At 39.0% G+C, this 27,075-nt stretch overlaps 1 protein-coding gene across 5 annotated transcripts; it reads left to right on the top strand.

Moving 5' to 3' along the window:
- Window positions 1-149: 149 nt before the first annotated feature.
- FAM72A (family with sequence similarity 72 member A) lies at window positions 150-21,988 on the top strand. Of its 5 annotated transcripts, XR_014013989.1 has the most exons (5): window positions 150-1,169; window positions 3,464-3,541; window positions 6,064-6,188; window positions 17,080-17,233; window positions 20,362-20,445. XR_014013989.1 is itself a non-coding variant. In XM_081219150.1 (4 exons), exons 1-4 carry the CDS (start codon window positions 1,018-1,020, stop codon window positions 20,469-20,471), a joined length of 465 nt encoding a protein of 154 aa, XP_081075276.1. In that variant the 5' UTR covers window positions 150-1,017; the 3' UTR covers window positions 20,472-21,988. The 5 variants fall into 5 exon arrangements, 4 of the variants coding, with proteins under 4 accessions (XP_081075276.1, XP_081075278.1, XP_081075277.1 ...); XM_081219150.1 differs by lacking the exon at window positions 17,080-17,233 and having other exon boundaries at window positions 20,362-21,988; XM_081219152.1 differs by lacking the exons at window positions 17,080-17,233; window positions 20,362-20,445 and adding an exon at window positions 14,918-15,170.
- The last annotated feature ends 5,087 nt before the right edge of the window (window positions 21,989-27,075 follow it).

The following is a 27,075-nucleotide window of genomic DNA, read 5'->3' as shown; positions in this document are numbered from 1 at the left end:
GCCAACCAGCAAGCCGAATTTATCTAGGCACCGTTACTGGGGCGGGGCGTAGATCTCCTGGCCACTAAGATCTCGTCAGGGGCAGGCTCCCGAGCCTTCCAATGCGGGACATGGGCGAACTCTAGTTCTTCCAATGGGTGCGCAGCGCTGGCAATTCAAACTGACAGCCGGTTGGAAAGGCAGAGAACGGAAGAGGGAGCAAAAAACGACGTGTTCAGTGACAGAGACACCAACGCCGACGGAGCCCCCAAAGCGACCTCTGCCCCGACCCACCAGCACCACCGCGAGCTCTGGAGCGGCCGCTCGGGAAAGACTTGAGGGGACGGCGCGGGGCACGAGGGAAAGCTGAGGGGAGGGAGTCGCGAGAGGAACGACGCGAGAGCCCGCACGCTGAGGGCTGGGAACTGCCAGGAGAGAAGTGAAGCGGGCGGCCCGCGAAAGAGCAGAGCGGAGAAGGGTCGCGGGAGGATTAAGGAACACCCGGGATTGCCCGGTGGGAAAAGCTGAGGGGATTTCTGAATCCTGGGGAGAGGAGAAAGATTTCCAAAGAGGACGCGTGGGTAGGGACGCTTAGCCCGTGATCCGAGAGAGGAATTGGAGCGCTCCGAGGGAGGGGCTTAAGGGGGAAGCTTTAGATAAAAGAGCCTGTACGGGAGAAGCTAAGGGAATTGCAAAAGGAGCAGGAGCTAAAGAGTAGAGGATCCTTCAGACTGGAGAAAGGGAAAACTAGAGAAGTTCCCGAGGCACCTTGCAGCCTGCCTCCTCCCCACTTCAGACTCCTCTCCCTTCCCCGAAAGTTAAAGAGAAAGCCAAGGTTGCTGCTTCTCCCCGGTTTCTACTCAATAAATACTACTTTTACCCTCCCACGGGAAAACAGAAAAGAACTCATTTCCTTCTCAATTTTCGGGCTTAGAAAAGATCGAGGCCTCGCAATTTGATTTTTAGCCTGGGAGAATCAAACTAGGGAGGGTATTGCTCTATTTTCAAAATCCCACACCTCATCCTTCCCCGGACGCCATGTCTACGAGCAACTGTAGTTTCAATGACCGGCGCGTGTCCATCCTGTGTTGCAAATTCTGTAAACAAGTGCTCAGCTCTAGGGGAATGAAGGCTGTTTTGCTGGCTGACACTGAAATAGACCTTTTCTCTACAGACATCCCTCCTACCAAGTAAGTCATGCTAGTGGCGGGCAACGGTAGCCTTTAACTAGATGGGAAAAGTGTATGGCTTGAACCTCTGGGGGTCAACAAGGAGGTTATCATTTTGGTGTTCCAGCCACTCCCAACAGTCTGATGATCCCCCTGGAGTTTAACTAAGGGGGCAGACTGTCTGGACAAAGTCTGTGGTTTAGCCAGAGTGGTCAGTCCTGATGTAATGCTTCTAGTTCAATTATAGTCATGTGGTCCCTTCAGTTGAATCCCTGGCTACTGTGCCCTGACAAACCTTCCTCTCACTGGATCAAGTCCATGACTGAGAAGGTAGGTAATTCAAGCAAGATTCTCTGTACTGTCGGAGAAGAGAGGTCATTTAAGTGTTTTTGAATTTTGTTCCTAAAGTTTTACTCCAAAAAAACATTCCCTAGCTTTCTACCATTTTTTGCAATTGGCATGCTGATTCAGATCCATTGTCCACCTAATTCAGTATTCTTTTCTTATCATCTCCCTCTCTCTCTCTTTCTGAATGAGAGAGACATATATATTTTTATGGGATGAAACAGGACTTAGCCCTCAAATAATCCCTGTCACCCATAAAGCTTATTTTAGATATTATGCATTGGTTTGCATACTCAAATCTTTTTAAATTCTGTTTTCAATCACTACCCACTTTTAGGTGTAGAGTCCTTAAGAATTTGCTTCCTATTTGGAAAAATAGCCATTTTATTGGACTCAAATATACCTTTTTCTAGCTCTAAAAGGTACTTTCTCTTCCTATAGTCAACATATATGTGCCTTTACATGCTTTTCAAGATTTTGCTCTTTATTGAAACTTTATCATTAAAGTGAAAGAGAAATTATCCAAAATGCACATGGACAGCTGTTCTTTGGACACAGAGCCAGAGAAGGCACACTAATAATCAGACTACTTTAAAATGAATTTCATGATAATGATAGAAACTTTTTAAAAAATTAAATATACTCAAAGCTGTGGACTCTTCCTCCCTTGAAATCTTATCTTCATTGGTTTAAGTGTAGTCATGCCTAATGGCAAAGCCAAAGGCCCTCATTTATTGCAAAGATAAATGGGCTATTATAAGTACCTCTTTGTGTGTGTATGTGTTGCAAAAAGAAAAAGCACTAGACAATAAATCTAGAACCTACTACTGCAAAGTTTCTATGATTTATTGTCTAGTGCCTTTTCTTTTTAGTAGCACATACAGAAACAACAGTTTTAAATATTAACCCATTCGTCTTTGCAATAGCTATGGTAAGTATAAAATAGTCATAAGGAGAGCTCAGATATGTGAATTGTTAAAGGTTAAACCAGAGTCTGGAGTACAATCAGGTCTTTCCTCTTGTCTTCTCTTCCATGTAGGGGTTATAATAGTGATGGATTAATGTGCTAAGCTGTATATGAATCAATGAACACTTAAGATTTTTGGAATAGAAGGTTTGTCATATTTATAGTGAGCTCACAAATATTAACTTACCCTTACAAAATATACTATCGTTCTCTTACAGTTTCTCTTAGACTCTCTTGCAGCTCTTTGAGTCTACAAAATTCATGCTAAACCATAATCAAAAGTACATTTTGTGGCAAGGGTATGGAAAAATGGAACCCTGTGCACTGTTGGTGGGAATGTAAAATGGTATCACTACTGTGGAAAATAGCGTGGCGGTTCCTCAAAAAAATTGAAAATAGAATTACCATGTGATCCAGCAATACCACTTTTGGGTATATATTGAAAAGAATTTAATGCAAGATCTAGAAGAAATATTTGCACACCCATGTTCTTAGCAGCATTATTCACAATAACCAAGAGGTAGAAGCAGCCCAAATGTCTATCAACAAATGAATGAATAAACAAAATGTGGTACATGCATGTAATGAAGTATTATCCAGCCTTAAAAAGGAATGATATCCTGCCTGTCACATGCTATAACATGGATGGACCTTGAGGACATTATGCTAAGTGAAATAAACCAGTCACAAAAAGACAAATACTGTATTATTCCACTTATCTGTGGTATCTAAAGTAGTCAGATTCATGGAAACAGAAAGTAGTGGTGGTTGCCAGGGGCTGGGGGAAGAGGGAAATGGGGAGTTGTTATTTAATGGGTATAGACTTTCAGCTTTGCAAGATGAAAAAGGCCTGTAGATTTGTTGCACAAAAAATATGAATACACTTTAACACTTACGAACTGTCCACTTAAAAATGGTTAAATTAGTAAATTTTATGTTATGTGTTTTGCACAACATTTTTTTAACAGTACACTTGACTATCTCTATACTTTTCCCTCTCCAGTGCAGTGGACTTCATTGGAAGATGCTATTTCACTGAAATTTGCAAATGTAAACTGAAGGACATCGCATGTTTAAAATGGTAATGTGTGGCAATATTCCAAATAGCCCTGGGTTTGGGAGATGGATGTTGACACCGAAGCACAGAGAAAGGTTCAGTGGGCTGCATCGAGCACTGGTTATCACCCATGCAATGAACCGTTGAAAAACCATTTGTTACTTAGAACTGTTTTTCAAAAGGGTCTTATGACACTTTACCTTTGTATGTGATTTTACAGTTTTTCAAAGTGCATTAGCAAATATCTGCTTTAACTTTCAGAAAATGGCAATGCAGTTTAGAGGGGAAAAAAAAAAAACGCTTGGATTTACAGTCATAAAAATCAGGCTTGAGCCCTGCCTGGCCCTACCCTTATTCTCTTGTTATCTTGAGTAAACTTCTTAAATCTCTAAACCTCTGAAACTCTGTTTCCTTATTTCATTTATATCTTAAGAAGACAGGTATCTTCTTAAGATAGATAGGTATCTTCTTAAGATAGAAATTATAATATCTTTTGTGTTTACCATACAGAGTTGTTGTAAAGATCAAGTGAATTATGAATGTTAAAAGGCTTGGTAAACTATAAAGTACAACTCAGAGGTCCTACCATGTGCGAGTCATTGTTATAGAGGCTGGAAATCTGGCAATAAAGAAGACAGAGTCATAGACCTTTGGACATTATATTCCAGTAGGAAGACAATCGATCAGTAAGATATTTAAATAAATAAGATCTTAAATAGGGTGGGAAGTACTCCAAAGGAAATAATAATAATAAATGACAGAATAATAGAGCTTGAGAGAATGATAAGAGCTATTTTAGGTAGCATGGTCAGGGAAGCCTCCTCATGAGAAGGTAACACTGGAGTTGAATCCTAAAGGATGAGATAGGGAGGAGCCAGAGGAAGAATGTTCTAGGCAGAGGGAACAGCCAGGGCAGAGAACCCAAGGCAAAGAAGAATATGTTCAAGGAATAGAAAAGACAATGGCCAATGTGGCTGAAAGATTGTGAACATCAGGTGAGAGTAGTATGGGTAGATTAGCGATGCAGTCAGAACCCAGATAATCTACAGCAGAGCCATCCAATAGATGTGTGCAAGCCACATACGTAATTTAAAAATTTTGAGTAACTACATTTTACAAAGTGAAAAGAAACAGGTGAAACAGGTGAAATTAATTTTAATTGTATATTTTACTTAATCTAATAGATTCAAAAAATTGTCACTTCAACATATAACCAACATAAAAAATTATTAATGAAATATTTTACATTCTTATTTTTTATTCTTAGTCTTTGAAATCTAGTGTATTTTTATACTTCCAGCACATTTCAATTCAGGCTAGCCAAATTTCAAGTACTCAACAGCCATGTTTTGGATAGCACAGATCTAAACCTTGGTAGGAAGGGTCTTTGGGTTTTCATTTTTGGCCAGTGGAAAGCTATTGAAGGAGTTTTAACAAGGGAGCAAAATGATCTGAGGTGTCCCTACTAGAAAGCTCCATGAGAACAAGGACTTTATTCCTAGCACCTAGAACAGTACCTGACACATAGCAGATGCTCTGTAAACATTAGCTGAATGAGTGAATGAATGAATGAATACAGGTGGTAATTAAAGCCGTAGAATTTATTCTTACAATAACCTTATAAATAACTGTCAGTCCTAATCCAAGAACATCTTTTACTTTCATTTGTTTGCCTTTCAAGCCGATTATGATTAGAAGACATGTTTGAGGTGGGCTGGTACATTTTATAGAATTTTTTGTAGGGCCTCACAAAAATGACTGACTCACATCTCACAGGGGAGGAACAAGCTATAATAGGAATTTTTACAACTCAAGGTGTAAGCAGTTCATGTGGTCATTAAAAACAAAAACAAAAAACTTCTAGCTAAAATGTTCCCTGTATATTCATTCTATTTAATAGTGACCAGATAGGAAAAAAGCCTATGGAAAAGTGAGTTATTTCTAATCAGAAGGATAACGCTGGAGACAGTAAAAACTTTTGCAACTTTCTCTAGAAGCTATGAATTTGCTTCATTTCTGGATTCCTTCAAAAACACTGAGACTAAAATTAGATCAGCCAGCTTGTGTTCGGTTTTCATGGGCTCATGCTGTCTTCCTACTCCTCCATCTGTTGAAACAGTTTTTAGGTGCTGGCATGGACCTGAAACATATAAGAACCCAACTTGCCACAGTCCTGGGGAGAGCAAAAACCTTTTATCCACAGGTCCGAGTTTACTTAATGCATTTTGTCTATACAGCCCATCAATTTTGGACAAATCACAACCTTATGGCATTTAGAAACTAGCTTCTGAGGGGGGAATGCATAAACAATACTAGCAAAGAAACAGAGAATATGTTACTCTTATTTCACTTAAAGACTATTTTCCCACTTGGCAGTAGAACTGTAACCATTATCAGAGTAACTCCCATCCCAAAGATCCCAGCAATGGAGGTTGTTAGGAGAAAATGAGATCTTTATATGGTCTGTCTGTTTACATTAGCACATAAAAATGCTTACATGGTCAGATATTACCTTGTATCTAATAATATTTACTTTCTCTTTTTAGTGGGAACATTGTAGGTTATCATGTGATTGTTCCATGTTGTTCCTGCCTTCTTTCCTGCAACAATGGACACTTTTGGATGTTTCACAGCCAGGCAGTTTATGGTATTAACAGACTAGACTCTACTGGTAAGAAACAACAGACTCAGACGTTCCTCTAACTTTTGTCTACCAAGACTTGAGTGAACCTCTCCATAGATCATTTCAGGATCCCCTCTGAGATTTTCTCACCTGGGTTGGATCCACTAGAGTGAAACTTTGATCCTTTTATCCCAAACATTTACTTACAGAAACTACTAGCCAAAATTCATTGCATTTCTATTTCCATCATCATATCTAGGAGCCTCAAACTTGGCTGGATTTCTTGGCCTTTTAAAATTAATATTTTAATTGCTCTAAATTTCTGCCTTGATACATAATATGGCTCCAGAGAATTTTGGAAGAATTTAGATTTGATAGTCAATTGTGTGTATGGGTCTGTGTGTGTGTGTGTGTAAGAAAAGGGAGGAGGGGAGGCTAGGGTCATGGGGAGCTGGGAGGAAGGAAAACTAGGTAACCTCTGTATTTGGTAAAGTTGCTTCAGGATAAAAATAGCCATTTTGACATCTATATTAATAAATTATGATGAAATTTCACACAAGGGAAATATTTAATACCAGTATGTTTTACTGATTATTTAGTAGAAAAATACACAACCTATTCTTAAAAGATATTTACATAATACATTTTATATTGTCTGGAGCCTTTCAGTTTTGTTATAGGACACATGTTCTCAATGTCTAATATCTGCTTACACAGAATACGAAGTTGACTTTAATACGAAGTTGACTTTTAGTGGGACTTTTTTTTTTTTTTTTTTGCGGTACGCGGGCCTCTCACTGTTGCGGCCTCTCCCGTTGCGGATCACAGGCTCCGGACGCACAGGTTCAGCGGCCGTAGCTCACGGGCCCAGCCGCTCCGCAGCATGTGAGATCCTCCCGGACCGGGGCACAAACCCGTGTTCCCTGCATTGGAAGGTGGACTCTCAACCACTGCGCCACCAGGGAAGCCCTAGTGGGACTTTTTCAGGGAACTAAAGTTTACAGAACTTTAGTATACAGAACAAGTTTAAAGAACTTGACAATCCAAGTTGGCACTAACATTCTCAGGTTTTTAAATGTGTGTCTTAGTCTTCTTCAGAACTTAAAATATACTTCTTTTTTTGAAGTATGATTTGCCTTCACAGACTGAGAGATCATGAGTTGTAAGCTAGGTTGTCAGTGTCTTTAACCCTCCAATTATGCTTGGGTTTTTATAGACTCTAACTTTTTTTTTTTAATCACCTGGCATTCAGTTGTGGCTTTCAACCCATCATTTGGAGACCTTAATTTAAGACTCTAGTATGTTAAGAAGGCCATTTTTGAGCAAGGACTTATCTGAACCCCCCCTAAGTGAGATATAGCTTCCTAATTTAGGCCTCCGGTTTTATATTTGTGTTGCTCATGGGACACATTAAAGGAAGTTTCTGCTTTGATACTATTTTTCCTGCTTCATAGAATTCAAAACACAGGGCGGAGGCTTTTCAATTTTGATTTACTTTTTAATATTGGTCAATTTTTCAAAGATAAAAGCCCAGCATTCTTCCATTTGCACTGAATCTAATCCATGAGAAACAGATGTATCACAAGATTTCCTTCCTCCCTTCTTAACAGAGAAAGGAAGGTGCTGCTTCTGTCAGATCCAGTCTCTTAGTTTATTTTTCCTCCTTTGAACCAATTGTGCCGAGCCACTCATGTCTCTGAGTATCGACTCCAAGAATATCAAACTTCTCCTTTGTAACCCTAATATTATGATTTGAAGGAAGATTTTTCTAGATGCTTCGTATAAAACAGGAATTCTCATGGCATTGGAACTGTACTTGAATCACCTGAATCAGCAGCATCAAAGTAATACGTACACAAGCTTTATAATAAATTCTAGACTGTTTAGACTGAAAGGGCCCCAAGAAGTCTATGTTCTAGGTTAGCCTTCACGTGTAGACCTGATTTCCTGAGACTCTCCTGTGGAGGCTTAGGAAACCTCAGTTCAGATTCCGTGGGACTGGCAAATACCCTCAAAGGAAAGTTGTCTTCAGCTCTCCATTCACCTTTATGGGTTCTAATTCTCCCTTAGATCTCTGCCTAGTGATTCCTTACTATCCTGTCATCTCTTCAAAAGCAGAACATCATCCATTCTCCGGGGAAAAGAAGTGTTTTTTTATTGAAAACAATTCAAACATACAAAAAAATTACAGAAAGTAATATGATAGACATCAATATGCATCAAATAGATGCTAATTTCTTGCCTGATTAAGCTCCAGTATCTCACCCAAGAGAGACAGTTCATTGTTTCCACTATTTTAATAATGCAACAGTGTGCATCCTTATACATGTCTCCTTGGGCACCTGTGCAAAATAGGCAGTTAGAGGAAAGGACGAGTGATGGGCCATATTTAAGATATATATTGTTTTTTTGTTTTTAATTCACAGAATGGAATGCCCAACAGAAATAAGAAATGAGCTAAATCTACACATATGGACAGGCAAATCTCAAAAACAATGTTGAATGAAAAAAGCAAATTAGAAGAGATACATATAATAGCATACTATAAAAAATTTATATACACAAAACAATAATATATATTGCGTGTGGTTATATACATTTGTAGTAAAAGTAGTAAAAACATCCATGGTGTACTGTTAGTGGTGGAAACTGGATTCAAACCAAATCTCCAAACCCTGGCTCATTCTATTCCACCATGTGACCACTATCTTAGTATGTGTGGAGTGGATACCCAGAGTTGCTGAGTCTTCCCTGTGCCCACAATGACAACTGGACAGCTTGAGATCTGCTTTCTTATTGGCTCTCCAAGAGGTCAATTAATAATGGTATTTTTTTTCAATTCAGTGCTTTCAAGTTATAATATAGTACGTGCCCATAATAAACCGTCTTATTATCCCCTACCATATATGTGGTCTTGTATCGTATACCAGTGCTGGATTTTTTAATATGATATTTGACTGTTCTTTCATAATGAGGCTTTAGACTGTCGTTTTGTTTATTGTACTGACGGCTACAACCTGGTCCTAAAGTTTATAGTTTTACCTTGACAGCCTCTAGCCTAAAACCCATGTATATCAAGGATTACTGTTCATATTATAACTGGCTCCAAAACCCTGCTTTTTTTAACCAGAAGAAAGGCACCAGTGACTTCCATACTTGTTGAGGAGATGAGGAGACTTATTCAGGCCTTTCCCATGCACCCTCCAAGAGAAATGTAATCTAAAAAGATGTTGTGAGATCTCCATTCTTAAAAATCATTAAAATAGATTTGAAAATTCTCAGTGTAGAGTGATTATGGCATAATGTAGCTGGAGGCAAGTTTTGAGAAAATGGACTCCTGAGATCTTTTTGAATTCCAAGATTCTAGAGTTCAAGCCCTTAATTAAAAGTGTTTAAAGAATGATTGTATTCTAGATGTTGGATAATTTTAATATCTAGGTATCGATCATGTTATTTGTGGTTCATTCTTTAATAGCTTTTCTCTTAACTGCTAACACTGTGATTTAATATAAGAATGTTAACATATAAGGTTTTATATATCATGTTCTGAGTTGTAACAGTAGTCAGCACCAAATAATTTTATGAGCTTTTCTTTTCAGGTGTAAACTTCCTACTCTGGGGCAACTTGCCAGAGGTAGAAGAGAGTACAGATGAAGACATGTCAGATATCTCAGCAGAGGAGTGTATTAGATGAATAGAATTATAATATATATAATACTTAAACTTTTTCCGATGTAAAAAATATATTAATGGACCAATTCAAAAATTGTTAGTAAGGATTTGCCAGTGATTTATTTTTTTGGAAAACAAAAATGGGGCATTTGTTGGTTTATTTATTTTCTGTCTCAAATTAATTACCTGAGTTTATTGAACCAATGTAGTCCTTTTCTTCTACTTCTGCTTCTACTTCTACCCTTCCTCTCTCCATCCCTCTTCCCAGTATAGGTGTACTCTTAAATTCAGATAGTAGAAGAATCTTTCATGTGTCACTCAACTATCTCCCAATCTGGGAATGGTTTTCGTACAACTAGATGCCAGATGGTATTAATTTTACATTCGAATAAGGGGCATTAGTATCCACACATATATCACCATGCTTATATCCATGCATAAATCTATGCATATAAGCATGTATATATGTGTGAAGCACAGCTGGGAATTAAAGCTTAACAGGGACCTTGTAAAAATAGGCTGTTAGGTTTCCATGGGTACTGGTTATCGTATGTTATATTGGTGATGACTGTTAATATGGAACAAGACTGTGAATGTATGGAGAAATCCTCTTGATTCCTCAGCATGATGTTAGATAAATGAATTTGCCAGGAAATTATCAATATATACTGTTTACTAATATTATTTATTTACATTCTTCTAAAGTCATACGGATATTGTATTATGAAAGCCAGATAACCTCCATCTTTAAGTTTTCCTATTCTCCAGGGCTTTCTCTGTGAATAGCAAATTTTAGATGAGTAGTCTCAGTCCTAACCCTTAAATAGAAAAAATTTAAAGAAGTGGTTTGCTTAAGCCATTGTACATTATAAGGAAGGTTTTTTTAATTTTGTTTTGCTTTGTTTTGTTTTGTTTATCTGCATTCAGAGCCACACAGAAATAAGAAACTGGAATAGTTTTGGATTCTTGTTTTATGAAAAGCTAAAAATCAATGTATCACCTTAACTAATATTTTAGTCAAAGGCATTTTGTCAATAGTCATACCAAAACAGACCAAGTTACAGTTTTGTAAATAAAGTTTTGTTCTAAAAATGATCAGCCTTCCTTTAATTTTTAATTTTAGCCACTTTTCTTACCTAAAAATATAGAGAAAAATATTTCTTATTGTACCCACTTTTCTTACCTAAAAACATAAAAGTATAGAATATACGAGGTAACATTTATTGCATGCTTACCATGTACCAGTAAGTGCTTTACACATTTAATTCACTTATTCCACACAAGGAACCCATGAGAGGTAGGTATCATTATTATTTCTTTTTTACTGATAAGACAGGTGAGGCATAAAGGGCTAAGAAGCTTGTCTAAAGTCACATAACCAGTCAGAGGCGTGGCCTGATTCAGACAGACAAACTGACTCCAGAGCTCCTGTTCTTAATCATTATACTGTACCCCCTGAGCACCTTCAGACATGAATCAGCTGTGATTTTATTTAGCTGGGACACATGCTTGGTAACAACTACCTTGTTATGTGCTCTAGGTGAGGGCCTCAGTGACTGATTTTAAGGTTGAACAAACTCACTGGATCTTAGGGTAAAACTGACCTGTGGGCACTGACAGGATCATTTGCTGCATAAAGATGAAAGATGAAAGATAAAAGATGCTTCAGGAAATGCTGTTACTAGTACTGGAAAACTTTTCCAAAAGTCTTTCACCCTGACTATCAGCACTGACAGAAGGTCACTAAAAGAACCAAAGGGATGAGTGTGGAACAATTTGGTTTGGATTTGGGTTTTTTTTTCTTTAAACTCTTAAAGACTCTGGAACAAGGTGGCATAATGGATAAGATAAAAAATAAATTGATACTACATTATATACCTCTTCAGTTAACTTGTTCAGTTAGAGGAGAAGAGTTTAATGCTAGAGTAGACAATGTGGCAAGTTTGGAATTCAACAGAGTTCATCTGGTTTCCGTTCTGCTCAGGCCTTCAAATGCTATGGTTGACTGAGGAGCTCTTTGAAGAGCAAAGCGAGATAGGTTCACTGATTGAAGCAAACCCCAAATGTGATCCCACCCCAGCTGGAGAGTATTTCAAATTACTCAGCTACCTTTTGGCTAACCGGGTTATGGGAAGGCCAGTTCTAAGCCCCAAATGGATTAATAATGTTTTATCTAGAGAAATACATTCATGACACTTTTTTTTTTTTTTTTTTTTTTTTTTTTTTTTTTTTTTTTGCTGTACGCGGGCCTCTCACTGCTGTGGCCTCTCCCGTTGCGGAGCACAGGCTCCGGACACACAGGCTCCACGGCCATGGCTCGCGGGCCCAGCCGCTGCGCGGCATGTGGGATCTTCCGGGATAGGGGCACGAACCCGTGTCCCCTGCATCGGCAGGCGGACTCTCAACCACTGCGCCACCAGGGAAGCCCCATGACACTTTTTTTAATAAAAGTAAATTACACCCTCTCTGGTAAGAGCAAAAGCAAAATCTCATATGTGGATTTAGCATACACTTTCTAGTCCTAACATAATTCCCAGGCCTAGAAAATCTATTTATGCTTTGGTCTTCTAATATTTGACTCAATTCAACAAAACTATATTATGCTCCTATGGTGTGCCAAGAATTGCACAAGGACAGGCTCACGATTGCCCATATAGAGAATTCAGTAAGTTTGGGAGAGGATAGAACCCTATGAGTCTACTTAATGAATGGGATGCTTCCAGTTCAATGACTGGGTAGACAAAAGAACAATCATTCTGAGTAGTAGGAGAGAACAGAAGTTAAAGCTACAGAGAAGAAATCATACTTGAGACAGGCTTTGAAGTATGTTAGGGGCTTGCCAGCCAGGATGAGAGTTCTGAGCAGAGAGAATAGTGTAAACAAGTGGACTGGAGTTTAAAAGTATCTGGTTTATTTGGTAAATTATAAGTGGTCCCCTATACCTTCCAAGATATGTAATAAGAATTTATTAGAAGATGAAGGTGATAAGGAAAGTTGGGATCATGTGAGACTATTCTATGCCATCATAAGTTTAGACTTGATCCAGTAGCAATATAGAGTTATTGAGGTTTTTAATCAGGGGAATAAAATGATCAGATTTAGGGTGATAGTGCTGATGGTAAAAAATAATTTAGTGTTCCTAGTTTCCTTTCTTTGATGCACTCAACAAGTTGACCATGGAAATTGTATTTGTTGCCTTTACCCTAAGAACATAAGTTGTTAAGTTCCCTGAATTTCTTGTCTTTCTTGAAACATCTGGTCTGCAGTGGGGCACTGCCTTTCTTCCCCTCTTCCATCTTGTCATTCCTGAAGTTCAAGGAAGGGGCGGTGAGTCATCAGCTCACCCACTATGGCTTTTTTTGCTCCTTTATCTTTTTCCTCAAGTCAGTTTCTCAGCCTCAGACTCAGGCTCTGGTGAGGCATCTTGGGTGGGGCATAATCTTAAAGCCATAATATTCTGAGTAATCCCTGGCTCTGAAAACCAGGTCTTTAAATACTGCTAATCTAGGAAGTTTACCCTACAAAGAACTGCCCTTTTGACCTCTGAGTCACATGTGGCTGATAAAGAATAACCTATTTTACTTTTCTTTGGTGAGGGGGAAGCCACCATAATGCATAAATCATGATATATAAAATGACTAATAATTAGAACAAAAATGGGGAGTGGGAAAAGGTAGGAGAGGATATGGATTAAATATGCTTGCTTCAGTGGTGAATTACTTGATGAAGCCTTTCTCTATTCTAACATTCATGCTTATAAGAGGAAATAGTTGCTTTTTCTGCCTTTTTTTTAAACTTTAAAAGCAGCCTAAACCAGTTTCTTTCTTGCCTGGTATTGAGTGTATGCCAAATCTACCCTAAACTGCACAGATGGAAAAAATTAGTCTATGTCTGTGGTACCTCTGGGGTTGAATATTTTTAGTACTTAAATCTTTAGCTAAAGATTCTTTCTTCCAAGACTCATAGAATCATTTGATTGTCATCCAATGGATAAACTTACTGAGATAAAAATTAATAATACCATGTGTTGTATATCCCTATATATTTTATTGGGAGCGTTCATACACACTTTAATTTAATCCTCAATAACCTTGGGAGTTACATTTTACAAATCGAGAAAGAAAACCTTGGTATCAACACCCAGAGAGTTAGAATTTAAACTTAAATCTTGGTCTTCTCATCTTAGTTTAGGGTTTTTTTCCTACCTCCCTAACCTATCTTAAACCTGAGGTCTGTTTTTCCCTCACTAGCTATAAAACTTAGGACAAATTCTCCTTCACTTTTAGCCTCAAAACTAGCTACTTTCATCAATTAATCCATTCAACAAATATTTATTGAATGCCTACTGTGGGCAAAATAGAAGCTGAGGATCCAGAACGAAATCAGGCAAAGTCCCTGCTCTCATGTGGAGCTAACATTTTGTTGAGGAAGAAGAAGAAAGTGAACTAACATTTATTAAGGACTTACTGTACGCATTTTACACTTAACGACCCTAAGAGGTAGATCCTATTGTTATCCTCACCATACAGTTCAGGAAACAAGGTACAGAGACATTAAAAAACTTGCCCAATGTCACACAGCTAGTAAATGGCACCACTCTAAGATTTGGAAAAGCCAGAATTAATTAGCTTAATGACTATGTTTCCTTTTTATTTTTCAAAGTGGTTGTCTTCTATCCAAATAAAGTCAAGTTTTCCATCAGGGATCTTCCTGTACACATCTTTCCCTTAGTAGATTTTTTATTTAAATTAAGATGGTGACAACAGCATCTCCCTTTTCAGTAAGGGAGACTTGGTGTGCCTGTAAATGATAAAAATGCTAATCTTATAACTAGAGAGAAAGGAAAAAATAAATCTATGCAAAACTCTTAATTTCCAGCCTTACTGCATTTCTATCTGGAAACAAAGTCTTTTTTACTAGTCCAGATTTTTATCTTATAAGCAACAAAATTTCACTAGAGAGTAAATACCTGTTCTTTAAACTTTTTGTATGTCTCAAATATTTCATAATAGAAAAGTGAATTAAATGACCACCTTTTGCAAACTGCTCTAGTCTCAGCCTTCCTTACAAGCTTGTATTTAAAATCTATTTCTATGGAATTTCAGAAGCTGTCTTGCCTCAAATGAGCACTACTGAATCTTCATAACAAGATTAAGTATTTATTATGAGAGGAGTGAAAACAGGTATCAAATCCATAGTCAAATTTTGCCTTTTGAGACTCGTAGAAGACTGGGTTGACAAATATCTAAAGATTAATTGGATCTGCCAAATATGGGAACCATCGAAGTTTGCCCACCAGAATGCATCTCTACACCTCCATTCACACAACCCACTTCCTCTGGAAAGGGGCCCATGGTAAGAGTAGGCATATGGGAATGATTCACTTGGGGAAAGCTGTACCCAGAATATCAAAACAGTTTGCTTTTTGTCTCTTATCCTTGTCATAATTTTTATACCCAAAGGAACCACCTGCTATTATGGCTGTGACACCTGAAAAGTTTTCTGGAGATTGCTCATGCGGGGGTGGATTTCCAGGCTGTTCAGTGGTATCTTTAAAAATGTCTTTTGGGGAAAAATATTCTCAGAGACTGGAACATTGTCTTATCAAAATTGCTCTGTAGCCTTGTTCATAAATACGTTAAAATATTGAACTACAGATGGAATTCAGTAGAAGACATACTGAGCTAATTTCCTTTGCATGATGTTACCCAGAGAAATCAAGCTGTCAGTATCCTGAAGAACAAGCCCTCAAAGAGAGATGGTGGCCAAAGCCATGGGAAGCAGGAAAGACTAAAGAGCTCGCCCTTCAAAAACTTCTTTCCATCCTCCCAAATTCACCTTTTTAATGAAAATTTATTACACAAGAAAAAACCCAGTGTGTTTGACTCAAGATGGTTGCACAGTGATAGTAAAGATGGCAAATACTAGACTGAAAAAAAATCTTGAATTATAAATCTTTCTTGATACTCCAGGATATATTCAGGAAAAGGAATGACAGAAATAGGGGTTTAGGCATACCGAATGTCATACTCTAGGCTAACTAGAGACAATCATCTCTCAATCATGCCTCTCCTTTATCAAATTTTAGTTCAGTCATTTAACAAATATTTAATGACCATCACTTATGTTCAGGCATTATATTAGGTGCTATAACAGTGAACAAAATATTTTTAAAAATTCTTCCTTTTGTGCCTTTCAGCAGCACATAAGCTAAAAAGCTAAAAATTACATTTCCCAGACTCTCTTGCAGCTAGAAATTCAAACAAAATTTACTTTTTGCCAGTCATATGCACTTGCACAAGTCTTTTTTTTTCTGTTTCTCTAAACTTGTTAGAGAATTCTTTCTTAAAGATTTATTATTAAAACATTTTTGTAAATCACACAAAGTAGTCTAGAATACCAAACGGATTCTGTGCTTAATTTCATACCTGTACTTGCACATGTCTTGAATTCAGAACTTACTTAAGTGGGGAAAAGGCACATTAATCATTCATTTTGCTAATGTAAAATGACTGTGGTATAGATCTGCAGCCAGCAGATCTTGTAACAACTCCCTGATGCCCAGATCATGGCTAAGGTGATGTGTTTCTGGAACTAGAAAGTGGTTGGTGGTTTCCTGACCCTTAGATTATGGCAGAAGTAGTAGTTCCCTTGACAGGCCAGTTCTGCAGTATTATTCTGGGAGTCATTCCTAGAGACCTAGCCTAAAGCATGCCCCTACAGCCCTTCAAAGGTTTTGCAAGCCCTAACTTCACTGACATTTTAGTTACCTTTGCTGTGTAATGAACACCCCCCATACATAAGTTCGTTGAGTGCTTCTTCTGCTGATATCACCTGGGCTCACATATGCAGTGGTATTTAGCTGTCAGCTCTGCTAGGCTGGAAGGTCCTAGATGGCCTCATTTACATGTCTGGGGTCTTGGCAGGGATACCTAAAAGTCTGAGCCCTCTCTCTTCATGTATACTCTCATCAATCAGTAATTTAGCCTAAGCTGCTTTATATGAAGGCTGCCTTCCAAGAGGGTGAAAATGGAAGCTGTAAAAGCCTCTTATGGTTATGTCTGGGGGGTCACACAACATCACTGCTGCCTCATTCTATTGGTCAAGGTTAATCAGAGGGCTAGCCCAGATTTAAGGGAAAAGAAATATAGACTCCATTTCTTTTTGAGAGTTGTGGCAAAGTCACATTGCAAAAAGGTATGGGGGATGGGAAGGATTTTTGTAACATGAATCTACTACAACTGTATTAAATCCCTTTCTGCTTTAGATAACTAGAATGGCTTCTGTTATCTGCAACTGAACTCTGACTGATACAGAAAGCAAGCAGAGAGACCAAACAGCAGGCTGCTGTAGTAGCCTATGGAATAGAGGAAGATTTGGGACATATTTGAAAGAGCTCACAGGACTCTGACGGACTGGAAGTGAGTATGAGAGAAAGTGAGGAAGATATGAAGGACGGAATCAAGAATGACTCCAAGGTTTTGTGATCTCAATTACTGAGATGAGGAAGAACAGATTCAGAGAGAAAACTAGAGTTTTATTTTTAATATGACTATTAGATATCAATCAGGCAGTTAGATATAGGCTTCTCGTGTTTGGGGGAAGAGCTGTGGGCTGCAGATATAAATTTGAGAGCTATTTACCTATAAAAACATTTAAAGGCATGAGACTTGATGCTATGGAGGGAGTAAGTGTAGACAGAGAAGAGACTGAAACTTGGAACAGTAATGTTGAGACATAGGGAAGATGAGTAGAATCCATTTTTAATGTATATTGGGGTCTCTGGAGACACTTGTTAACCATGTAGATTCCAGGTCCCTACCGTCATCAATTCTGATGCAGAACACATAAGGAGGCCTGGCAATCTACATTGTTGACAAGCTCTTTAGGTCATTCTGAAGTGGGTAATTTGGGAGTACCCTTCGAAAAACACTGAAATTTTTTACTATCAATCTAAGAAAACATTTTATAGGTCCTTAAATTCAAGAATACTTATTTTTCCCTCCCCACTTCCTCTATGGATCCTACAGGAAAGACTTGTGAGATGCTGACAGGGAAAGTTGGGCCTTCTCTTTTTTTCTAGTTGCCCTTTACAGGGTGGGTGAAAGTGAACTAAGAACTCCTGCCTGGAAAAGGAGAGGAGATACAGGCCTAAAAATAGTGTCTGCCCTTCAAGAGAAGTATGTCCTCCTTTAAATACCTAACTGGATGCCCAATGATAACACTTTATGAAGCAAAACCAAAAGCAAAGTCAATATTTATTTGTCTCCTAATTATAAGTAGCATACACTCCTTCCATATCTCGGGGAGAGAAGAGCAGTCATATTCTTCCCCATGTTTCAGGGAAGGTTTAGAGAAGATTAAATGAAAAACAAATGCTTAGCAGCCTGCTGTAGTTTTACTCTCCTGTCTATCAAAATTAATGCTGATCAGGCCTCTGTAAGGGGAAAATGCCCATCACCGTTTATACCATACCATTGATGCAAGACTGAATTCTTACTGTGTTTCTCAAATATAAAAACGTGGATATATTTCCACTTGGACCTCATCTGGGACTGTAAATCAAATGTTGGTGGTGGTGAAATTAAACGGATATATTCTCCCTTTTGCAGTTCAGTGGTTGCAAGGGGGCCTGAAGCTGCAGGAGCCATGTGCTGGGATAATGATTGCATTGATTAAATGCCAATTACTCCTGGACACTTTTCAAAGGTTTCTGCTGCGGAGTCGAAACTGGGCTTTCTGTCTCATATTAGATCAGATCTCCATAATCCTAGGTGATAGCTGGTTTGGGATCTCTGGCAATTACTTGTGTCATGCACTTTAATCAACAGTGTGCTTACTATTTTAACAAGTCTCCACACCCACCATGAAGCCAGACTCTGTTTCCCCAGCCCCCACCCCACTCACATGAAACTGAGCTTCTGACTGATAGATGATTAAGTCACTCTGGTGAATCATTCTCTGTGGGATGGGGGCAACCCTCCAGCCAGAGCTAGACCTTTACCGCAGCCAATTGCCTGTCTGGAGGAATTATAGATCCTATCAGTCCAGCCAGAGGTCAAGTTACCTGTCTCACTGTTCCACCGGGTATCAATCTTCTGGCTGGCATGCAACCAGCAATTAATTCTCCTAGTTAGCATGTGCTTTCATTAGCAAATACTTAGAAAGGGTCTATGCTTGCATATTGTCCCCAAGGAAATTCTTTCCAACAAAGTCTTGGATCTAATCACCATCATAGGCTGATTTTGCCACCATCTTTGAAATATCCAGCAGATTAGGAGAGACATGGAAGGACCAAAGGCTGAGCTAAGAGGGTGACAAAGTCACCAACTTGCTGTGTGACCTTAGGCATCTTATTTTAAAACAAGGGGTTGGGCAAGTTGTTTTCTGAGATTCCCTTCCAACTCTAGCATTCTATGGATTAATTTCATTTTTGCAGAGATTCTTATTCATTTGCCAGAGGAAATTGTGTTAGTTTGCTAGGGCTGCCGTAACAAAGTACCACAAGTGGGTGGCTAAAACAACATACATTTATTATCTCACAGTTCTGGAGGCTAGAAGTCAGAAATCAAGATGCTGGGAGGGTTGGTTGCTTCTGAGGGCTGTGAGAGAAGGGTCTGTTCCCGGCCTCTCTCCTTGGCTTGTAGATGGCCATCTTTATCTTCACATGGTGTTTTTCCTTTACATATGTCTGTCTCCAAATTTCCCCTTTTTAAAAGGACACCAGTCATATTGGATTAGGGCCCACCCTAATGGCCTCATTTTGATTTGATGACCTCTTTGAAGACCCTTTCTCCGAATAAGGTCACATTCTGAGATGCTGGGGGTTAGGACTTTAACATATAAATATTTGGGGAACACAATTCAACCTATAACAGCAATTAAATATCAACTAGTAATAAGGGATAAAGAATAATTATTTGATTGATTTTAAGGCTGATGACCGACAGGGGTGCAATCAGCTAACAAATAAATATAGATTGTTGAATTTATTTTGTATACTGTAATGGCTTAAACCCACACTGATACTAATCTTTATCTCCACATATTGATTTTGTGTAGGAATCGGCTCTGAATCCCTTTGTACCTGAAATTCTTAGCTTTGCTATACTTTGTAATGTTTTCATCTGTTTTTATAATTGAATGTGAAACTTCCTGAAAAGGTCCTATGACTAACCAATTATTGTTCAAAGAAGCCTCTTGGGGGTTAACAAGTAGGCAGGCCATTATTTAATTAAATGGTCCTGTCAAGGTTTGATTGAGTTTGGCCATCAGAGGATATAATTATGAGTGGAATATGCTTTTCTGTGCTGATATGAGTCTCCTGATCATATAACGCTATTTATATATTAAGAACAGAGAAAAGGAACGCATTAGATTCTGCTGACTCACAGCTACACATTTGGCTTTAATGGAAATAAATGAAAGAGCTCACTCAATCTGAACAAAGACAGATTAGGGTGGAACAGGGTATTGTCTTTAAAGAAATTGTCTTTAAAGAAAAGATTGATCAGCAAAAGTACACCTTTCTCTTCTGGTTTCTTTTCAGAGTCTCTCCAGCATGGAAATCCACTAGGTGGAGCAAAGGACCAGGAATTAGCTGACAGGGAGCGCTCACAAGCAAATTTGCAGCTATTCCTTTTCCTCTACAAAACTTAGACAAAGGCTGGGGGAAATTTGGGTTTCTGAAACTGCTTCAGATCAAATGTTCCTTGCTCATTAAAATGGATGGTAGTCCAAAGAGGAAAGAAACTCAGCTTTGCTGAGCTGGACACGATTACTAAACACACAGGAGGCACACCCGACTTGGACTCTTTCCCCATGGCTTGGCTCACTTTACACATTTCCTTTCTGCTTTCATTGGTGGCAGATGGAATTTGGGGCAGACCTCCTACCCAGGCTCCCGTAGTCCAAAAATCCTATGCTTAGATCATGCATATTTTTCCTGCCTGTGATAACCCTCCTAAAGTTCTGGTATCAACCTGGTTTCTATTTGAATATGTTCTCTTTGATTCCAGGCCCTTGGATTAACACTTCCTTCCTTAGATTCCAATCTTGCCTTTTTTTCTGCACTTATGGGTTGTTGGTTAGCTGAGCAGGGGCCAGGAACTTGACTGATATTTATTTGAGGACTTTTAAGGTGTAAAAGAGGATTATCCTCAGTCCCCCATCAGATTTTTGTCCCTTTTGCAAAGCATACTCATTATGCCTTTGCATTCAAATTGCAGGGGTTAAATGTCTTGTGTCTCAATCCACATCTAGCAGTGGAAGACATGGTTTTGTTTATATATTATAGTCATCATTCCAGACCCACACAAGTCCAAACACTTGCAGATGAAATGATGGAGGTAAATTCCAAATCCAAAATTATCCTGTTTTCCATGGCTATGATTCTATGGCAGGATAATTTATTGAAATATGAATTTCTCTCTTTTCTTCCTATATTTTCTCTTCCCCTTTGATCTAAGCAAGTTAGATAGGCTCTCAGTAGTTTCTCACCTTAGAGATTTTTTGCAGAATGATATCACTGTCTTTAGATAAAACCTGAGTTCATTGAAGAGAGTATTCTCCATGCCTTTGAAGGCAGCAGGAAAAGGGAAGGAGAAAACCTCCCAAGAATATGAAGAAGCTTGAAATGTAGAGGTGGGAGTGGGTAAGACTACACGCTGTGCCTGGAGAGTCTTGAACTGGGTCAGTGGACATCTCCGCAGTGACCAGGGTTGGCTGACAACTGTCAGGGTCTCTACCAGGCAAGACCCCAGGACCTTGCACAACCCTTGGAGAGGGGAGCCCCAATAATGACTACGATTATATTTTCTTCCAATAAAGCTGGATGGGGACTCAGAATCCGTTTTAAGTTGACTCAAAGAAAATATAAACGTCCTTGCACATCTGAGTTTGTTTTCTAAGTTTTGTATTGGCTACAGTATAATTAAGTTTGTCATGGAAGTCTGAGATTGCATAGGAGCAGTAGAACATGGTGGTTAAGACTCTGGTCTTAGAACAAATGTGCCTGTGTTCAAATCTCAGCTCTGTCACTGATTAGGTGTGAATCCTATTCAGTCTTTCTCTACCACAATTTTCCCACTCTGTGAAATGACGATAATAATAGTACCCACCTTACAAGGTCCTGGTTGAATTCAATCAAATAATACGTGTAAAGTGTTTAAAAAATTCAGTGCCTGACATACAGCAAAATTCAATGTGTGTAAGCTATTTCCCATAGATTTTTTTGTGTGTCACTATTGTGGGTGTTGAAATTTTAACTACTTTTTAAAATATACACAAAAATGGTACAAAATCTAAATGTTAAAAAAGTATACAATGAAAAATAAGGGTATAAAAAAAAACCTGTTTTCTAATTTCCCTCCCCAGATGCCACCTGTGTCACTTGTTTCTGAATATTAAACAAATGGGATTACCTACAAGTTTCTGTATGCTTTTCTCCCCTAGCAGTACATCATGAAGATTATTCTTTAATAGTATCCCATTATATGGATATACTCTAGCTTACTAACTTATTTACCCAGTCTTCTTCATGGACCTCTAAGTTTCTTTTTTTTTTTCTCTCACAAATAATTCTGCAATAATTATCTTTATACTTACATCTTTGAGCACATGTCTGGAAGATGTGTGGGATAAATTCCTAGAAGTGAAATAACTGGATCTAAGTAATTACTACTCTAATCTTTGTGCACTACAAAATTTGATAGATATTGTCAAGTATAATTTGTTCAGCAAATTATACTCCTAATACCTTTACATGAAAATGCCAACAGAGGAGGTTATTTAAAATTTTTGCCAATCTGCTAAGCATCCTCTTATAATTTTTATTTGTTTTTATCTTAAGAGTGAAATTGAACATTTTAAAAAATATTTCAAAATCTCATTTTTTCCCATTTTGAGAAATAATCTATTATAAAATGGACTTTCAGAAATGAAAATGATACATCTTCTGGTTTTATGAAGATCCTTCTAGTCTCATCACCAGGAAAAACAATATTTCTGTCATCACAAGCTGCCTGACAGCTCCGTTATAAGATATACTCTGATTTCTTTGTGGTTGTCCCTCAATTCCACTGCACCAGAGCTAACAGAAGACTCTTGTTTTCTTTAGTGTATTTGGTAGTGGAAGGTGCCCAGGGGTCAAAAAATGGAAGTGATAATGATCTTTCCTTAGATGCATTTCTTTTTTTAAAAAATTTATTATTTTTGGCTGCATTGGGTCTTCGTTGCTGCGCGTGGGCTTTCTCTAGTTGCGGCGAGCAGGGGCTACTTTTCGTTGGGGTGCGCAGGCTTCTCACTGTGGTGGCTTCTCTTGTTGCGGAGCACAGGCTCTAGAGAGCATGTTCAGTAGTTGGGGCACATGGGCTTAGTTGCTCCGCGGCATGTGGGATCTTCCTGGACCAGGGCTTGAACCCATGTCCCCTGCATTGGCAGGCAGATTCTTAACCACTGCTCCACCATGGAGGCCCCTTAGATGCATTTCTAGAGGCTGTCACCTGCTCAGAGAATTGGAGGATCCAAGAGCAAAAGAATTTGAAGAAATCTTTTACATCCAAGATACCCCAGTGAAATCATTCAGAGGTGAGAGAAGCAGAAAAAATCAAATCTTACAAAATGTCTGAAAAACTTAAAAATTATTCTCCTGTGCTGTTACACTCTCTACAGTTTTTCTGTACAAGTGACGGGTGAAATGAGAATGGATCAATCAGATGTTAGCCATTTATCAAAGGAACCTCAGGAAAACCATAAGCTCTGTTGTCTCAGCTGTTATCTGGGAAGGAAGAGGCTCCGAGAGAACTGCACAGTCAGAGCTCACAAGAAACCAGGGAAGAAGGAAAAAAATTATCCAAATGAGCTGCTCTCTTCGACACACGCTATTTCTTTTCCAGGAAGGAAACATTGCTAACTAGGAAGCCAAATCCAAATTTAGGATTTAATTAATCCTCCATTTGAAAAGTACAATCGAGATAATCAGTGTCTACTCTAAATCACCCTCTCTGCCACCCTAAGTATTAGCACACTTATGTGTGTAAATTACCCAGAAGGTGAATTGCTATTCCAACCATAAGATGGGCAGAACCAAACATTTCAAGGATCATCTAGTTCACCATTTAATAGATGCAGACATCTAAGATAAGAGTCATCAAGTGACTTTTCCATGGCTACTCTGTGGAGAGTGGGTACCATTGCTAAAATGGGAATGCAAGCTCCCCACCATAGTTTAGTATAAGGCTCTTTCCATCGGTAAAACCAGCTCTGTGCCTATTCAAGGTTCCTATTTCAAATATGTATTTACAAACAAATCTGTTTTAGTCTGCTCAGGCTGCTATAACAAAATAACATGAATTAAGTGGTTGAATTACAGTCATTTCTTTCTCACAGTTCTGGAGGCTTGAAGTCCAAGATCAAGATGCTGGCAGATTTGGTTCCTGGTGAGGGCTCTCTTCCTTGCTTGTATACAGCCACCTTCTCACTGTGTCCTCACATGGCAGAGAGAGTGCTCCGGTGTCTCTCTTTTCATAACAGCGCTGATCCCATCATGAAAGCCCCACTTTCATGACCTCATCTAACCCTAATTACATCCCAAAGGCTCTACCTCCAAATACCATTGCCTTGGTGGGGGGCGGTTAGGGCTTCAACATATGACTTGGGGGAGAGGAATGGGGTAGGAGGACACAATTCATATGTGTGTATGTATTTTTTGTTGTTGTTTGCCTCTTCCCACCAGGAAGTAAGCTCCACGAAGGCAGGGACTTATTCTGTTTTATCGACTTTAGTATTCCCAGCATAAAACAGTGTCACATATTGAGCCACAACTATATTCAATAAACATTTGTGGGGTAATTTTGTTTTTAAATTTAATTTATTTATTTTTTGCCACACCGTGCAGCTTGTGGGATCTTAGTTCCTCAACCAGGGATTGAACCCGGGCCCTGGCAGCGAGAGCATGGAGTCTTAACCACTGGATTGCCAGGCAAGTCCCAATAAACATTTGTTGAATTAATGGATTTATTGGTGCTTACTACGTGCCAAGCACTGTTCTAAGCATGTTACATTAACGTACAGAATCCTTATATAGCCTTATAAAATAGATACTATTATTCCCTCAATTGATGTGTGAGGAAACAAGCACCGAGAGGATAAGTAGTTGCCCTGGTTTCACAGAAGGCAGAACCAAGCTTTGAAACAAGGCAGCCTCCTTAGCCCATTTTCTCATCCATTACACTAGGAACAGAGTATAATTTTCCCCAAAGCTACTAGGATGCCTATGGAGTTAAAAACTTGCATAGATTTTAAGTACAATCTTGACTAAAGTGTTGACATTTTATCCCAATATTCTGTAGTTTCTAGAAATGTTTCTGATTATAACACCTCAAATTCTCTAATATAAACACTATTGTTCTGGTGGGGGCAGAGTTTCCATTGCACCATTGGTATCCAGGGTTATATTATAGCCATATATTACTGACTAGCCTTGTGTTTTAGGTAGCCAGGGACAGGGGTTCCCTCCTACACAGCTGCTTCCCAATACAGTATTGTCACTGACTAATTTTCCATTCTCAGGGAGTTTCCACTGCTGTAAAAAGTGATAATAAGGTTGTCGATGGAAAATGGACTTGGGGGCTTCCCTGGTGGCGCAGTGGTTGAGAGTCTGCCTGCCAGTGCAGGGGATGCAGGTTTGAGCCCTGGTTTGGGAAGATCCCACATGTCACGGAGCAACTGGGCCCGTGAGCCACAGCGACTGAGCCTGCGCATCTGGAGCCTGTGCTCCGCAACAAGAGAGGCCGCGACAGTGAGAGGCCCGCGCACCGCGATGAAGAGTGGCCCCTGCTTGCCACAAATGGAGAAAGCCCTCGCACAGAAACGAAGACCCAAACACAGCCAAAAATAAATTAATTAATTAATTAATAAAAGAAAAAGAAAATGGACTTGGGGGGTACTGGGGGGCAGTAGAGAAGACCTTCAGAGACTTAGAGCCATAGGAGCAACAGGAAAGCATGACACAGCTTGGTTTTAAGAGAAAAAGTCTTCTTGCCAGTGAGGCTGGACATTCTAGGAAAATAACATAAATTCTATGTTTATTATAGGCTAGGCACTTTCATATTTCGTGTTAAATCACTCTTACTGAAACTTGAGATGTGGATATGGAAAAGGAACTGACACCTCATAGCTAATAAGAGGAGGATCTTGGATTTGAAAGCAGGCCTGTGTGACTTCAGAGTTTTGCTATTTCTACTGGCCTATTCCAAGAAGAGCTTCATCCTTTCAACAGTGAGATGGTCACCCCCGTCATCCAGTCACTCTTTAAGGTGAGGAAGTATTTGCAGTCCTTAGGAATAGAAAGTGTGTTGCCGAAGCAGGAAGCATATTGTACCATTATCACATCAGCATCTAAACGAAAAGTAAAATCCACCAATGAACCGGAGTCATATTTCTAACCAACCTCCAATTCTTTGCTGTGGCAGCTGCAGAGTCTTTTTCTCTCCCCGTCTGCGTCTGTCTCGGTTTCTCTGCTCAGAATAGTTATCTGAGGTTTATTTTCACTTGAAATGTATTAGTGATCAAAGTATACTTTCCCTTTTCTCTCTTTTTAAAACAGTTTTGAGATAATTTACATACCATAAAGTTCACCCATTTAAAGTGCACAATTCAGTACTTTTTAGTATATCTCTAGAGCTATGCAACCATCACCAGAATCTAATTTTGGAACATTTTTGTCACCCCAAAAGAAAGCTTGTACTCATTAACAGTCACTCCTCAATCACCACCTCCCCAGCCCTAGACAACCACTAATCTATTTTCTGTCTCTCGATTTGCCTATTCTGGACATTTCCTATAAATGGTATCATGCATTCGTGACTGTCTTCTTTCACTTAGCATGATGTTTTTGAGGTTCATCTGTGTTATAGCACATAGCAGTGATGCATTTCTTTTTATTACATCCAAGATCTCCTTTTTAAAAAACCCCTTTTTCATGCATAAATTTGTTCTGAATTTGGGCTGACCTCTCCAGGGAGCCCAACCCTGACCAGAGCCTGTTTCCTGGTGAACCAGCTTTAACATCTGACAAGGGCACCATCAGGACAGGAACCCTATTCAAGGAGAAACAGACCCCAGGTTCCTTTCCAGGCCACTGTCCATGGCAATTTCAGGATTCCTTGGAAGGACAAGATGTGGCTGTGTGGATGGCAGCCAAGGAACGACATCCTGATCTTTAGTGGCTGAGGCTAATGGCGCTGGTTCCTCACTCTGTTTT

The sequence above is a fragment of the Mesoplodon bidens genome, assembly GCF_964165515.1.
Source record: "Mesoplodon bidens genome assembly, chromosome: 2".
NCBI classification, from domain to species: Eukaryota; Metazoa; Chordata; class Mammalia; order Artiodactyla; family Ziphiidae; genus Mesoplodon; species Mesoplodon bidens.
The sequence above is the reverse complement of the archived record's forward strand: the minus strand, read 5'-3'. Positions and strand labels throughout refer to the sequence as shown.